The sequence below is a fragment of the Micromys minutus genome, assembly GCF_963924665.1.
Source record: "Micromys minutus genome assembly, chromosome: 29".
In the NCBI taxonomy this organism is placed as follows: Eukaryota; Metazoa; Chordata; class Mammalia; order Rodentia; family Muridae; genus Micromys; species Micromys minutus.
The window spans coordinates 22,938,438-22,955,425 of record NC_137964.1 but is presented as its reverse complement, the minus strand read 5'-3'; the positions used below and the strand labels follow the sequence as shown (position 1 = coordinate 22,955,425).

The 16,988-nt window shown below is 46.7% G+C and overlaps 1 protein-coding gene across 2 annotated transcripts in view; it reads left to right on the top strand.

Moving 5' to 3' along the window:
• Positions 1 to 16,184, top strand: part of TMEM132B (transmembrane protein 132B) — a gene marked incomplete at both ends in the record, with an annotated part of 233,971 nt that extends 217,787 nt beyond the window's left edge. For both annotated transcript variants that reach the window (XM_080940754.1, XM_080940755.1), the window contains 4 exons: positions 6,795 to 7,000; positions 11,754 to 12,024; positions 13,988 to 14,179; positions 15,048 to 16,184. In XM_080940754.1, the coding sequence (XP_080796880.1) occupies positions 6,795 to 7,000; positions 11,754 to 12,024; positions 13,988 to 14,179; positions 15,048 to 16,184 (1,806 nt within the window). The remainder of the gene's footprint in view (positions 1 to 6,794; positions 7,001 to 11,753; positions 12,025 to 13,987; positions 14,180 to 15,047) is intronic.
• Positions 16,185 to 16,988: the final 804 nt, after the last annotated feature.

Genomic DNA, 16,988 nt, shown 5'->3' with positions numbered 1-16,988 from the left:
GCACAATCATGGCTGAAAATGTTAATTTTGGTCTTGTTTAAATCACTCCATTTCTCCTGCTCTGGTTTCTGTGTGTGGGTATGAATTTCCGACTCATTATTTCTTCTCTCCTTAAAGGATTCTTTCTTAACATTTCTTTTCAAAGTCTACATTTTAATTTTTAATTACCTGTGTGTGTGTGTGTGTGTGTGTGTGTGTGTGTGTGTGTGTGTGTGTGAGTGTCCATGTGTGTATGTGCATATGAGTACAATGTCCAAGGACGCCCCTAGGGGGCGACAGAACCCCTGAAGCTGGAATAACACATGGTTGTGAGTCACAGGTCATGGGAGCCTGGGTCTAAACTCAGGTCTTCAGTAAAAGTAGCTGCATTCTCAATTTCTGTGTCATCTCTGTGGTATCCTTTAATATTTCTCCAATTAGTCCAGTTACTTAGCAGTTTTATTGGATTTTTGTCTGGAAAAAAACTTTTAAAAGTTTTATCTTTAATAGACATTTTTTTATGAGCACAGAATCAGATCTTAACAGTTATTTATTTCAGAAGTGAACGTGTACCATCCTGCCTGTCTTGCAATGGGTGTGATTTCCAGTCTAACCACCACAGTACCTTCTGTTTTCATCCTCTGTTCTTTTCCTCGTTTGAATCTTTTTTTTCTCTCAAGCCTTTCCCACTATCGAGTTCTTTATTATATAAATATGTGATTATATTAATTATGTATCCCTTCCCAGATCAGCTTTTAAATTTCAAGAGCACAGAAGGCTGTCTGGCCCTGCTCTGTGTTCAGCACCTAGGACAGCTCCCGAGCCTCAACATTAAGTGTTTGTTAAACAAAGGGGCTTCTTTTTTCTTATTTTACAGATGAGATGCCTCAGGCAGAGAAAGGTTATGAGGTAACAGAACACACTGGGATTCCTAACTTGGTTTCTGAGAGACTTAATGAGCTGAAGACAGAGCAGGAGAGCCTAGGTTTCTTAGGGTTGTTCATACAACCCTAAAGGTAACACATCCAGTACGGTGAGATCTGCTCACAGCAGCCCCTCCCTGGACTGAGCGTTGCCTGAAAGAGTGTTAAGGCAATTCGTTCTACATTGAATCCCGTTCTGACATGCAAGAGTAAATGTTGAGAACTAATAATCTTCCTACGGCTAGAGCTATAACACTATTTTTTATTGTATTTATTATATTTTATTGTATTTATTGTATTTTATTGTACTTTTATGTCCGAGACAAGGTCTTACAATGTAGCATTTGCTGGCCTGGAACTTGTTGTGTAAACCAGGTTGGTTAGAACAGAGTCTTTAAAAGCCATTCTTAGGAGCAAGTAAAAGCTAGCATAGCTAGGGGGAAGTGAGCAGCCCTGGTTATGGACCTTCTCCTGGGGACCCATGCTAATACAGTAATGCGTGGAAGATGCTGATTAACTGCTATTGGTCCTCCTCTATGACCCTGCCTGGAAGGAGCCAAAAGAAATCGCAGAGTCACCACCCAGCCAGGCAGAAGCAAGGACTGAACTTGAAACCTTGAAAGAAGAAAGCAGGGACAAGAGCATGTGTCCCAATTCTATGTGTGTATTCTAGGAAGCAAAAGCTAGTCTACAGCGTGGTAAAGACACCACCATGGTGTGAAGGTGCTTGGCCCAGGCTTGGCTTAAGCCTAACAACCTGAGTTTGATACCCAGGTCCCATATGGTGGGAGGAAAGAGCTGATCCTCACAAGTTGTCTTTTGACGTGTGTGTGTGTGTGTGTGTGTGTGTGTGTGTGTGTGTGTGTGTGCTCATACGTTAAAATTAACTTGAAAATTACAAAAATAAAGAAACAAACATCATCCGAATCCCTGCTGTGTCTTAGGTCTGCAAACTGTTTTGTTCCTATGAAAACTGATCCTCTGCATGCTTAAATCTGGATTTTTCTGGGAATATTCCCGAGAAGTGCGTTCTCTGATTCTGTAGTGTAGGCAGTCTTTGGGTTGGGAAAGGTCAGGGCAGACCACTGCAAACTGTCCACTGCCTGATGAGGCAGTAGCAAGCCAGATACAGGATGGTAGACCTGGGATACATTGTTTCTTCCGTTATGAATGGAGAATGAAATGAACATTTCCCAAGATCCCCCAGGAGTCATCCCCAAGACTCAAAGCCCCCGTCTGTGTCTTTTATCCTGGGATAATGGAGTTGTGGAAGTGTAATAACTTGACAGTGAAAATATTAACCTCTAAAGGCAGCCTTCACAACATGACATTTTATAAGCTGTTTTACACATACTAGAAGATGAACGTGACACAAGTTGGTCTTTTTCCGAGCTCTGTGATTCTGGCCTCTGTTCTTCTTACATGAGGATGGATAGCATTTGGTTTTCAATGTTCCTCTTGGGGCTCAGAGAGCCCCTAAAGCATCATTTTGATGACTGATGGGGGCTGGAGATATAGCTGAACCGTTAAGAGCACTTGCTGCTCTTCAGGACTTGAATCCAGTTCCCAGCAACCACATAGCAGCTCACAGCCATCTGTAACTCCAGTACCAGGGGATCTGATGCCCTCTTCTGGCCTCTGTAGGTACTGCACCCATGTGGTGCACCTTCATACATGCAGAGGAAACACATCATAATATGAATACACACACACACACACACACACACACACACACATGAATGGTGGGAGCTTTTTACATGGTTATGTCCTGTCTGCCTAATGAGCTCTTACTTCATGTTGTAATCTCAGTTTCTAGTCAAAGGGTCAGACTGCACACTGGGATTCCAAGGTCACATACATTCTTTTTTGGGTCCCCATGCTTCAAGTTCTGTATCTTTTCCTAGTCAGTTTCCATCCACCACATATGGACTGAATTTTACTTATTTTTAGTGTATGTGTATGTATGTAGTATGTATATGTACATAAGTATATTTGTGTGTGTTTGTATATGTGCATATGTAGTTTGTGTATATGTGCATGTCTATGTTGTGGGTATATATGTGTATATTTATATGTGTATATGTGTCTATATAGCATGTGTGTTTATGAATGTGTAAATATGTATGTTGCATGTTTTATCTGCATGTGTGTGCATGTGTTGTATATATGTGTTTATGTGTCTATGTGTATAGTTGTATGTATATGTGTATATATATATTTATATGTGTGTATGTAGTTTGTGTGCTTATGTATATGTATATGTGTATTTTATGTTGTAAATCTATGCATGTATGTGTGTATGTGTGTAGTATATGTGTGTATGTGTGTAGTATATGTGTGTGTGTGTGTGTAGTATATGTGTGTATGTTTGTGAATATTGTGTGTACAGGTATACATGCATGTACATAACTCCTTAGGTGCCATCTAACTTGTATTTGAGACAAGGTCTCGTACAAGCCTGGAAATTCTTCATCCCCCCAGTTTTGAGACAGAATCTTACACTGTCCTGGCTTTTGCAAGTAGGCTTGTCTGCCTAGTCAGGAAGGCTCAGGAATCTACGTTTTTCTCTGTCCACAGCTCTGAGATTATGAGTACCTGCAACCACACCTAAGATTTTTTCTTTTCTTTTTAAAACTTTATTCATATTTAATTTTATGTGTTTGTATTTTGCCTGCATATATGTATGCGTGCCTTGTGTATGCAGTGTCCACCGAGGTCAGAAGAAGGCATCGGATTCCCTAGACTTGGATCACAGATGGTAATGGGCCTCTGCATGGGTGCTGGGAACTGATCCCAGGTCCTCTGGAAGACAAACATTGTCAGAGCCAACGTGTCCATGACAGTTGAGGTGGGATTTGGTGTGGGTAGGTAGAGGCTGACCAGAAAGGTCAAGGATTTCTCACAAATGTCGGGAATTTGAGGCCTGCGTTCCAGGAAGGGGTCTCAGGAATGTTCACGAAATGTCTGACCAGTCTTTGAAGAAGGATGGAGGTTGACTTCAGATAGAACGTCATGTCCTCTGGGGTGGAGTGAGTCCAGGGGAGGTCATGGCCTCATGGAACTCAGCTTGTCCCAGCACAGTGTTCATACAGAAGGGTGACAGGCTTTGATCCTTCTCTGAGAATATTATGGTTGGGAGTCAGATTCTTCACCGTGGGCACTGTGGATGGTAAGAGCACAGTCCTTCAGTCCTATATCCTGCCCTTTGGGAGCCTCACTCTGGTAGCTTTCTCTGTGATTCTGGGCTGAAGAACACAAGCTTAAGTCCCTCCCACATTCCCTGAATGACAGCTGCTTCTCTTGGCTTGTTGTATTGCTGTCTTTTTACAAAGCAAAGAGAAGGCCGGAGAAGAGCATATTATTCCCTAAAGATGAGATGTTAAAAGAAATAAGCATGTCACCTGGAGCCATGGGTCTATCCGTGCAAACTCATTGGTTGGCGTTTTAGTCCCTGGGAGCTGTGGTGGGTTTGGTTAGTTGATAATTTTGTCCTTCCCATGGGGTTGCAGACCCTGTCGGCTCCTTCAGTCCTTTCTCTAGCTCCTTCATTGGGGTCCCCGTGTTCAGGCCGATGGTTAGCTGCAAACATGAGGATAACATTCTCTGGCATCAATGTCCCAGTGTAGGGGAACGCCAAGGTGCTGAGGTGGGAGAGGGAGATTGGGAGGGGGAGCACCCTCATGGAGGCAGTGGGAGGGGGAGGGGAGGGGGAATGGGATTGGGAGAAGGGGATACCATCTGAAGTGTGAATGCAGAGAATAGCCAATAAAAAATGAAAAAAAAAAGAGAGAGAAATATCTGAAACCAAAGCAACAGGGTGCTTGCCTACTTATGGGTTCAGCTGGAGGAGGGGCAAAGTGAAGCAAGACAAACCTACACAGATGTTTGAGATCTGTCAGGGGCACCTCTGGGAAGGAAAACAGGGAAGTGCAGGACTCGCTTTCTGGTTCTATATCTTCCACTGACCTTGCTCGCACAATATGGTTGGAGAGTGCTTATGGAAAGCAAGTCCCGTGCATGTCTGTTAAAGTGTTTGCATAATTTGAAACACCAGAGCACCTTGTTGCTTAAGAACTGCTCGAAATGAAACGTGTTTTGTTAAGGAAATGGTCGAGATCATAGGCTGAAAATACCAGTTTTCAAAAATTAATAAAAACAAATAAACTTCTTGCTGATTAAAAAAGAAAGAAGAAATGGGCATGTCTCACCTCCCCCCGCTGAGATTACAACGTCTAGAGATATTAGCCACCACTGTCATCGCCGTTTTTTAAGAATATTGTTCTTTTAGTTGTACAGGTCTGTGGGTAAGCATATGATACATCCATTCTTGTGTGAAGTGGGTAATGGTTAGAGGAGGGCTTCTGACACTTCCACCACCTTAAACGCTTAAAAATTTAATTCACACATAATGACTGTTGTGTGTTGGTGTGTGTGTTTGTTTGTCGGTGGAAGTGTGGTGTATGGTACCCTGACACACATCAGATAACTCTGTGTCTTCCCATCATTGCTCTGTGGTTAGAGCCCGAAAGCTTCCCTCTTTTGTACTCATAAAACAAACAGTAGGTTACTTGAGCTACAGCACTTGAGCTGCATTAAGTAGTGTTTAGTGATCACAGTCTCTCCTGTGTTCTGGCACAGTGTCTAATCTCCCGTCATCCCCATCCCCAAGTCACTCAAGCCAGGCCTGAAGCCCCTTTACTGCTCAGTCAGATCTGAGCCGTCTAAAGTCCCCTTTTTGTTCATGACCTTCTGTCCTGAACATCTGTTTGGGGGTGGGGGATTTCCTAAAGAAGAATTTTAAAGTTCCTGTTTATTCTAGATCCCCTTTGACAGATTAATAATTTGAAAAACAGGGCTTGGCACACGGACTTGAGTCCAGTGCTCAGCATCCATACAGAAGCCAGGCGTGTGCCGTATGTTCATGATCCAAACTCTGGGGAGGCAGAGACAGGAAGCTCCCTGGCTGGACCGGGACTCACTGGTTAGACAGCCTTGCCAAACTGGTGAGCTCTCTCAGAACACAAGGCGAATGGCCCCTGAAGAACACACACACACCTTCAGTCTTCCCATCTCTCAGATGAAATCACAGGGCCCGCATGTTTTGTGCTTCTCTCTGGTTCCGAGCCTTCCTCCCTCCCTCCCTCCCTCCCTTGAGCTTCACACAAAGACACCTTCATGATGGAGAACAAGAACCCAGCATTTTATCTGCTCACCCAGGAAATGAGAGGTGAAGCTGGAAGCTGATGTGTCTGGCAAGACCCCGCGTGGCAGGGGGTGAGCTAGAGCACCCCAAGTGCTGAGCCTGAGACTACTGTGAGATGGCACATCTTTCTCTCCAGTCTCCCTAACTGCATCCCACTGTTTGCAGGATTAATCCCATCTGCGCTTTCACTGGCATCCCAGGAGCGCTTAGCCTACCCGGGTTTTAATCTAGCGAGGAGCCCTCTCAAACTTCCTTCAGAGGCGCCGCTTTATGGCCGGAACAAAGCCTTTTCTTTGTAACATTAAAACCTTTTATGCATCTTCCAATGTGGCGCCAGAGTGGAATAAGATACACCTGGGGCTTGATTAGTGGTGATTCGAGCACAGAAGAGAAGGTAAGATAAAGAAAGCAGCGTCCTCCCAAAAGGCGGCAGAGGTTACGCAACTCCATTAAATTATGTTTATGGTTTCACTTGTCAGTATTGTGTAACACAAAACGGCTTTCCTGGAGTCTGTTTGTCAGCTATTTGTCATTAATTAGTGCCTACAAATTACTCTCTGTACCTGTCCTGTTCTCCTGGTGCCTTATAAATCAGCGCTGTCGTGGTTCATGAACTTCTGCAGATGTCAGGATCCGTGTGCAGCATGTCTCTTGCTGATGTGTCTCATGGTCTCTCTCCCCTCCCCAAGGTCTCCAACACCTGTGATTCTATCTTTGTGAACGGGAAGGAGATGAAGAGCAAAGTGGGCACGATTGTCAACTTCACCCACCAGCACTTCACGTCACAGGTGGAGATCACCGTCTGGGTGCCCCGCCTGCCCCTGCAGATTGAGATCTCAGATACGGAGCTGAGCCAGATCAAGGGCTGGAGGATCCCGGTGGCATCCAACAGGAGGTGAGGCACAGGCGTCCCGGCTGTGGGTTAGAGGCTGCTGGGGCTCAGGTGTCTGTGGGAGGCAAGCTGGTTCCCAGGAAGCAATGTCTGAGGTGTGTTGCCATGGTCTGGCTTTGGCTTCCAGCAGCGCATGCTTTGGATGTGGGCTCCTGTGGACCTGACTTGGGTGATTGCTAACAGTTGGACGTGAGGAAATTACATCCAAGACAATATTAACTGTAACAGCAGGGATACTGGCAGCCTTGTAAAGCAGTCTCTAGGATATGGGAAGATGAGGTGAGATCTGAGAGGCACCTATACAGAGCTTGGCCTTCAGAACCTAACTGCTTCCCACCGTCCTCAGTCGTCCTCTCCTTCCTGACTGTCAGCCATGGAGTGACGTGTCCTGTGGTTAAAACGAGACTGAGCTCTAACCGTGGTTTTTGCCACGCCTTGCCACGTGACCTCATGACTTCACCTACGTATTCTTCGGTTCCTTCAACTATAAATTGGAAGCAGTGGTATTACAAGAGGTCCCAAGAATCCAGTGAAACGGTGTGTTCTGCAGGGGGAGGTCCCAAAGTCAAACTCTTCTGCAGGATCCCCATCTGCTGTTTATTTAGGTATAGCAGTTTGAAAGAAAAATGTCCCCCAGCGGCTCAAGTGTTTCCTTGCCAGGTTCCCAGCAGGTGGCGCTGTTTGGGGAGGTCATAGAGACTTTTGGAGGAGGAGTCTTGATAGAGGAAGTATATCACTGGAGGTGGGGTGGGCTTTGAGGGTTCAGCCCACTTCCTGTTCTTACTCTCTGCTTCCTGGGTATGTGTATAATCCGAACAGACTATTTTTTATTATTATTATTATTATTATTATTATTATTATTATTATTATTATCATTATCATCATCATCATCATCATCATCATCATCATCATCATCATCATTATTGCTTGTGTAGTCAGGCCTTCCTTACAATGATAAACAATATCGCTCTAGAGCTGCGAGACAAAAAAGTAACCCTTTCTTCCCCAAGTTGCTTTCTTTCGGGATATTATCTTATCACAGCAACAAAAATGAAATTAGAAGTCCAGTGAAAGCACTAACCTTGCCAAGGAGCCTTCACAGTTGCAATTACAGCCAAAGCAATCTGTCTTAGGATGCGGAGATGATCAAGGAGGGCCAGACCCATCAGATAAGACCCTTGAAAGCAGAGCATCCCCTCCAGATAGTGGCAGAGGGGCGCTGGGGAGATCTGAGGGTGAGGACCACTTGGCATGGGTGATGCTGGCTTTGAAGATGGATTGGACCGTGCACCATGCAAAATGTTTGGAGCCTTTGGGATCCAGGAGCCTCCTCATGATGTACACAGGCCAGTGGCACCCATTTTAACTGTGGGGACCCACCTGACTGTGTAGATGTGGGTTCTGGCCCAACAGCTTCAGGTAGGAGTCCGGCTGACATCTTGACTTCAGTTTTAAGAGTCTTGATGCAGAACTTCTTGTTGGAGCCTCGTTGTACCGTGACTCACAGAACCGCAAGCAAGCAAATGAATTTAAAAAAATCTGTGAGGTTTGTGGACATTTGTTACACCACAAAGGAAGAGAGTAACCCATATATCGCTTGCTACCCGGTGTTGGAACAGAGCTGTAACACACCATGGAGGGAGTCTCTGCAAGTAGACAGTAGGCAGAGGGTGGAAGTCTCTGAAGGAACATAGTGGCCTTTGGCAGACACTTTGTAGATTCATGGGTGGTGAAGGTGTTGACAAGTGAGCCCAACAGCGTGAGATGTTGTTGGGAAGCTCCCATTGCCTGGTAGGAAATAGCAGTCATCCTGGACATGAGCGCACTTGGAAAATATTCAGAGGGCGTGGGGAACACGGATTCTCTTCTGACGGCTGCAGAGTGCCAGTGTGCTGTGCACCACAGTTACACGGAAAGCAAATGAAACTGGCTACAAAGCCGTGATTCCCAGGCAAAGTGTTGAATGTGCACCTTGATTTTTACAGCTAAATGTTAGAGGAGAGAGAAAAGGAGGTGAGGGCTGTTAAACTGGAGGGAACAGGCACCCAATGGTGTCGAAACAATCAGCTTTCCCAGATGTTGAGCCATGGGAAAGCTCAAACACGCTCTGAAACATAGTCTCAGGATACCCCAAAGGTCCAGGACTAGACTCCAAGGTCCTCTGGAACATGAAGTGTTAGCACAGTGAACTGATGTGCTAACACGAGGGGTGATACCTTCCACCTGTTCCCTTGAACAAGGAAGTAGACATTACCTTTAGAGACAATGCGTCATAGACAGAATGGGAGCCATGTCAGCGGAGCCATGATGTCATAGGAGCCATAATGTCAGGGAGCCATGATGTCATAGGATCCATAATGTCAGGGAGCCATGATCTCATGGGAGCTATGATATTAGGGAAGCCATGATGTCATAGGAGCCATGATGTCATAGGAGCCATGATGTCATAGGAGCCATGATGTCATGGGAGCTATGATATCAGGGAAGCCATGATGTCATAGGAGCCATGATGTCAGGGGAGCCATGATGTCAGGGGAGCCATGATGTCATAGGAGCCATGATGTCAGGGGAGCCATGATGTCAGGGGAGCTGAGACCATAACACCATTGATGACCCCCCAAATCCCACTGAAACCAGAGCCTGTGTGCCACGCCAGAACAGATTTAACAGAAGTGGATTCATAGCCATCTGTTGTTGTTGTTGTTGTTTTTTAATCACAATATCTAAGACATGTAGATTGTAACATTGAAATCACTTGTTATCTTGAGGGGGATATTTGGTATGGAATTTTAAGTAGTCTCAACACCATGGAGAATGTAGACAATATCATCAAGAACTAACAGGAAGAAACCCCCTGTGGATAGTCTCAGCGGCACAGGAAGGATGGCAGAATAAGGGCAATGAAGTCAGGGATGGACGATAAGACTCCGTCTGACTAACACAGGAAATCAGCTGGGCTGATCACCAGAGACTCGAGGGACAGTGACAAGATGTCTGAAGCTCCTGGAACCAGGATCTGGGGAGCAGACAGGGAAAGCGGGGGGGGGGGGGGCAGAGAGTTCATGATGACAGCGGACCAAACTTGGTAAGATACGCAAATATTCAGAGGCGAGCATCGGAGGAAACCACCATCCAGGCAAAGGCTAAGGAATCACGTGACATTTCCGAGCTTTAAAGACAAACCAGAGACTCACACTGGTGATTATCACAGCCTTCATGGTGTGACTCTCTGGCGCATTTAAGATAGCCTCTGCATTCCACCCCTTTGGCTAAGGGGAAATTTCACAGCACAGATTACCAATCAGCATCCTCGGTTGGAAAATACGTTTACCAGAAAGAGCAGTACAAAGAGAGTGTGGGCGTGTGATTCAATGCTGCGGATATTGTTTGGGGGCCATGTTTCTTCTCTAAGGGAGATTGGTACATGTATGGAAATCACCAGGGACACTCTTGATGTACGAAACAGATGCCATCTCTGTGATGTGAAGGACTGGAAATAAAAAGCTGAGAGACTCTTATCACACATTAGCTACTTGTTGCTGTGGCCAAATATATGGCGAAAGTAGCCCCGGTGAGGAGGGGTTGGTTTTCATTATGGTGGGGAGGGTGTGGCAGTGGGCACAAAAGGCTGCTTAATCACATCAGGGGAAATCAGGAAGTGGTGGGGATAGACAGCAAGGTTGTGCCAGAAACTCCAAATCTTGGAACCCCACTCCTGCTAAATTCTGGGGCCCAAAGGTTTCACAACCTTGTTAAGCTGTGGAGGACCAAGTACCCTGACACGCAAGTCTGTGCCGGGGATCTTACATTCAGTCATAGTGAGCTTGACACTCTGATTTTAGACGCTATACTCTTTTGTCCTATATTTTTTTTCCTTATCAATGAAGATAACTCACCTTCCCTCTCAGAACCCAACATTTCCCTGTGGCTGGGCTGGAGAGCTTTTATACACCTTTCTCCTTTGTTCTCGGACCTTAAGGGAGATAGCCAATTGAGAAATCAAAGACACAGATCTGTAGTTTGCACTGGGCCACTTGGTGAATACTGAGAAGATTAGTTTGCTCACGGCCACCGTGAGAAAGGACGGAGTGGACACAGACAGGGAGAGGACACACTATGAGGCAGCTAGTGTGGCCTTGCCTCTGCAGATGACCAGTTACGTGGCCTTGATTGAGGGGCTTCTACTCTCCCCGTCTTGGTTTCTTTCTCAGTAAGATTAGAAGAAGAGTTAAACCTCAGCATCCAGTGAGTTCAGTGTCATGTCTGTCTGTCTGTCACAGGGGCCAGAGCTCAAGGTAGTCTTAACTCAGTGCACAGGGATGTCAGCTGGCACACTGGGAGAATGGGCTGTGGTCTGTCTAACTCTTCCTGTAGGAGTTATGGATGTTGCTTTGCAGAGAGAGCTCTGGCATGGTTCTCCATCCACAGGGCAGCCAGCAGCCAGCGAAATCCTCCCCTGGGAGGTCAAGTTCTACTCAAAGGGAAGGTTCTAGAATCGAGGCGACAGAGAGGATTTTTCTGGGGTGGGGGCGGTTGACAATTAGGGGTCAGTGGAAAATGGAAAAAGGGGTGGAGGAATACAGAGAGAGACATGCATGAGTGGATGAATGAATTCATTCGTTGGATAGCGAATGAGTCAATGGGGTCCTAGTGGGAAAAAAAGCTGCCGCATTTCCTCCGACAGGCTGCGTCGAGGGCAGTCAAGGCTTCCCACCAAAGAGGAACCTTAAACTGTTTTGCTTCCTTTGTGTTCCAGACCCACCCGGGAAAGTGACGATGAGGAGGATGAGGAGAAGAAGGGACGGGGGTGTACCCTGCAGTACCAGCACGCCCTGGTGCGTGTTCTCACTCAGTTTGTGTCTGAGTCGCCTGACCTGGGTCAGCTGACCTACATGCTGGGCCCTGATTGGCAGTTTGACATCACCGACCTGGTAACCGAGTTTGTGAAGGTGGAAGAGCCGAAAATTGCCCAGTTACAGGACGGCAGGATCCTGGCAGGGCGGGAACCGGGCATCACCACTGTGCAGGTATTACTGGGTGGGGTGGGAATGGATGGTCTTCGCCACTTTCCCACTAACCTCAGTGATTTCTCCCGTTACCTGATGCCATACAGCTCTGTACATGTGCGTCATGTGTGCATATCACACTCAGCATGTATCTTTCTACTCACGTTCAGCCTGCGCACAGGAATCTACCCACCCATTTTATAGCTCAAAACTGAGCACCGGCAACAAGCAAATAGTGTTTTCCAGACACGGTAGATGTACATATGAACTCAGTGGTTATGAAAGCACAGACCTGGGCAAGCTTAAGCCAGACAAAGTCCTAGCGTGGAGCGAGTGGGTGAGCATGAGGTTTATCGCCTGGCTGAGGAGCCTTTGGTACCGATAGCTGCTGTGGGGGTGGGGGTCTATTTTCTCTAAGCATATGGCCCCTGGTAGGTCAACTTCAGTGGTAATGTACAGAGTAATATGTGGCCAGCACAAATTAAATTTGATTAAAAAAAAACAACAAAGAGGCCACAGGTTGGGTTCGGTGGGGGGAGGGGTGGGTCTGGGAGGATGGGGGAAGGGCTGGATAAGATCAAGAAGAAAAAATTACTTAGACATTTCTAAAAAGTTCCTTTGCACTTCAGAGTATAGAAAAGCATCTCCTCTACCAGAGAAAGCTGAATTAAGTACACACTACCAGAAACCATTTTCTTCCAAACGCGAGCTCTTAAACATTTTAAGAAGATTGCACGTGTGTGGGAGCATGTGCTACAGTGTGTGGGTATCTGGAGGTCAGGGGACGCCTTTTTGCGGAGTTGATTCTTTCTGTGAGTTCTGAGGGTCAACCTCGGCTCACGTGACCTTTACCCACCCAGTTGTCTTGCTGTCCCACATTAATTCACGTTTTGCACAGTAGGGTAGACAGTAGTAAACATCCCAAAAGCTCAACCCACCTGCAGTATTGTGGATTAGCCATTGTCCATGTTATATTCAGAACAGCAGACAGAATGAAAGGTAAAAGTACAAGCTTCACAAGAGGTAAAGAAGGGTCCATGGTTGAATGATCTCTATGACGGTTATGCAGACTTTTTTTAAAAATACCAACCCAAAATGCTTCCAATCATCATTAAACCGTGGCTTTGGTGCTTCCCAGGTTAATTTTTTGGTGCGGTTGTCCAAAGTGTGTTATATTCTGCATTGTTTTTCCTGTTTCCACCTCATGGACACCACAGATTTACGTCTTATGTGGCACTGATTTCCACAGTGGCGCCTCTGTAGGCTGGGACACCAGGTGGGCTTGACAGGGCTCTGCGAGACATGCTGAGGCTGCAGCCAGCCTATCTGTGGGCTCTGACCAGGAAATTTGGGGAAATAACAGACATCACCTCTCACTCCCCTTTATGGGAGAACATTACTATGTATCTAGCACTGAGGCTCCTTTGTCCTGCCTGGCTGTCAGCCAGGAGCTCTGTGTATTCCTTCTCGTGGACTCCCTCCCTTGTCAGTAGGGATTCCAAGTGTCCCTCCCTGGCCAGGAGGGACTCTGAGTGTCCCCTGACTTCCTTATGTCACCAGCTTGGAACACAGCCATTTCTCCTCTACCCCAAAGAGCTCTGGTGACCATACTGGTTGCCCTCTGTGATTCAGCCCCATCTGGCTTCCAGGCAGCTGTGTTGTGTGACATTGAAGAGTCACAGGATAAGCTTTCATCTTTTTTGTCCCCACACGCACCAGGGATGAGTGAGGGCGGGATGTCTTTGAGGGGAATATTTTAGAAATAATTCCACCTAGCAGACATTATGAGATTTAGCTCCCAGCCCTAGAGCTTTTTTCCTTAGAATGTATTATCAAACAGTAAGAAGATCTGAATGGCCACAGACCCACACTTGCCACTATGTTTTTTGCTAGAACACCAGTTGGGTTTCCGATGGCCCTGTCTGCTTGGGATTAAAGGTGGCCCTGTGGGGCAAAGTCACAAGCACCTCCTCTTTCCTTTCAGGTCCTTTCGCCTCTCTCTGACTCCATCCTTGCAGAGAAGACGGTTATTGTCCTGGATGACCGAGTCACCATTACAGAGCTGGGTGTACAGCTGGTGGCTGGCCTGTCCCTTTCCCTGCAGCCTCACAGGGCAGACAAGAGGGCCGTCATCTCCACGGTGGCTGCTCAAGATGTTCTCCAAGCCCCACAGCAGGTGAGACTCCCAGGGACCCGTGTTCTGGTTGTGAAATCATCTCTATCCTCAGTTACAAGTCCTCGCACAGGAAGCTAGCAAAGTGTCATAACCAGGCCTGGAAGCTCTTGGACCTTCTTCTTGCTCCTTATCCAGTTTTTCTTTTTCTTTTGTCTCTGAGAAAAGCACTCAGGGCTTAGCTAAATCTTCCCATGCCCCTTGCTTTCCAATGGGTTGATCTGTGCTAGGTGTGGATGCATACTAGACCATGGTTGAGGGATTCCCCTGTTCTCATTCCTGCCGAGCAGACAACTTTTCTGAAGCTCGGAGTCTTCATTTCAGCTACTTAAACAAGATGGCCAATTGGTACCCGACTGTCTTATTGATGACAGGGATCGTCAACTCTAAAGCTCCCTGTGCCTTAAAACATGCACAAAAAATTTATAAGGAGATTGGAGCATGGTGCCATTCAAGGGAGCCAGCCCCATACCACCTTATTTACCAAGAACATCCCCCAGGAGTGTTTTTTGCTGTGTCAGCACCAACTTCCTGGTAAACGGGGTTCAAAGTGGCATCGTCATGAACAGTATCCTGGTAGCTACCTCTGAAATTGATTCAGATAAATCACCCAGATCATTCTGAGTGTCTCCACAAAGGTCAAAGTCATGCTCTGTGGGGAGGCATGCAATAAATTAATTCACACTTTAATGTATTCACTGAAGTCCATTCCTGGCACCTCATGTCAGTAGGGCTCTAGTATGTTAATGGTACAAGTTAAGGCGAAACAAGAGCTAAGACCATCCTATCTGGAAATTCACCTCTACCTGAAGACACCAGGAATGTCATGTTCATAAGTTGTGACAGTATTCTCTGGTTTCTTTTTTATTAGGAAGCCATAGTCAGTTCCTGGATTTTGTTCAGCGATGGCTCAGTGACACCTTTAGACATTTATGATCCCAAGGATTTCTCGCTGACGGTTTCCTCGTTGGATGAGATGGTGGTGTCCGTACAGCCAAACCTTCAGACCAGATGGCCAATCGTGGTTGCCGAGGGTGAAGGACAAGGACCCCTGATCAAGCTAGAAATGTCCATCAGCGAGTCTTGTCAGAAGAACAAGAGGAAGAGCACTCTGGCCATGGGCAAAGGGAACGTCAAGGTCAGATTTCAACCTGGGATGCACGAACAGCAAGGAGGTGGCAATGACATCGGGGGCATAAACCGGGAATACAAAGGCCACCTCAGCAATTCCATAGAGCGTGAGGGAAGCCAGGAGCGAGCAGCCCAGGAGTGGTTCCAACATGGCACACCCGTTGGCCATGAGGAGAGGACCAACAAGAGCACAACCCCCCAGTCTCCCATGGGAGGAAAACTCCTCAAAGGTGGAGCGGATGCCTTCACAAGTTTCCCCACTCAAGGGAAGTTACCAGAATCCAATAACCCTGGTGACCTCACCATGACCTCCAGGGGGTTAACAGATTTGGAGATCGGGATGTACGCCCTGCTCTGTGTCTTCTGTCTAGCCATCTTGGTCTTCCTGATCAATTGCGTGGCCTTCGCTTGGAAGTATAGACACAAAAGGTTTGCGGTGAGTGAGCAAGGCAACATCCCCCACTCCCATGACTGGGTCTGGCTCGGGAATGAGGTAGAACTCCTGGAGAACCCCGTGGACATCACTCTCCCCTCGGAGGAGTGCACAACCATGATTGACAGGGGCCTGCAGTTTGAGGAGAGGAACTTCCTGCTGAATGGCAGTTCCCAGAAGACTTTTCATAGTCAGCTGCTTAGACCCCCTGACTATGTGTATGAAAAAGAGCTGAAAAATGAACCTATGGGTTCCTCTGGCCCAAAGAGGAAGAGAGTCAAGTTTACTTCCTACACCACCATCCTTCCTGAGGATGGGGGCCCATACACCAACTCCATCCTGTTTGACAGTGATGACAGCATCAAGTGGGTCTGTCAGGATATGGGGCTGGGGGGCTCACAGGACTTCAGAGACTATATGGAAAGACTACAGGACCAGATGTAACGTCCTTTCTTAAGTTTGTATTCACCTTTATGCCTTCTGTTTTCTGAGCGATGGAACAGTGGGTCTGATCAGCAGCAATAGGGGGTGACTCAGCAAAGTGTCAGAGTGGGGGGGTGTCTAGAGGGATTCCTCCCTATGTGGGTATCAGCGGTCCGGAGAGCCAAGGCTTAAGCTGGACCACGTCTATAAACCAGCTCCTGGGAATGAGAGACACTCAGAGGCAGCGACCTGGCGGTAGGCATGACCCCACAGACACTGTTAGTCACCTCGTGACCAATGGCCGTGTGTAATTAGGAATGTTCCGGATGGTGATTTTTTTCTATTTCTAGCCCTTTCAAAGCACAGTGGACACTCATTGCGCGTGGCCTGAGTTCAAATCTCCGTGGTGGAAGATGAGTGAATGTAGCTTCCTTAAGCTGTCAGGAGTGAGGCTCATTATTTTTATACACATCTGGACTTGCACCTGTTCTTCTGACCTTACTTTTTTTGAGGGGGAGGGGTTGTTTCAGAAGCACTTAAAGAAGAGTCGACGTTTGATGTTCCTCTGAGTTTAATTCCCTGGAGCTCACCACGGCCCGTCATTACAGGGTCTCCATACAGGACGCCATTTTTTTTTTTTTTTTTTAACTTTGTTGCTGGGGACGGTGTTTAGGAAACATATTCTCATGTTTGTCCCTCCTTCTTGATGTTGGTCTTTCTAATCTATCTTGGGAACAGGGGTCTGAATGGAGACCCAGGAGGGAGGGGTTCTTTTTGTTGTTATTTTTAATATTTTTCCACATGAAATTTAACAGATTTGGAGAC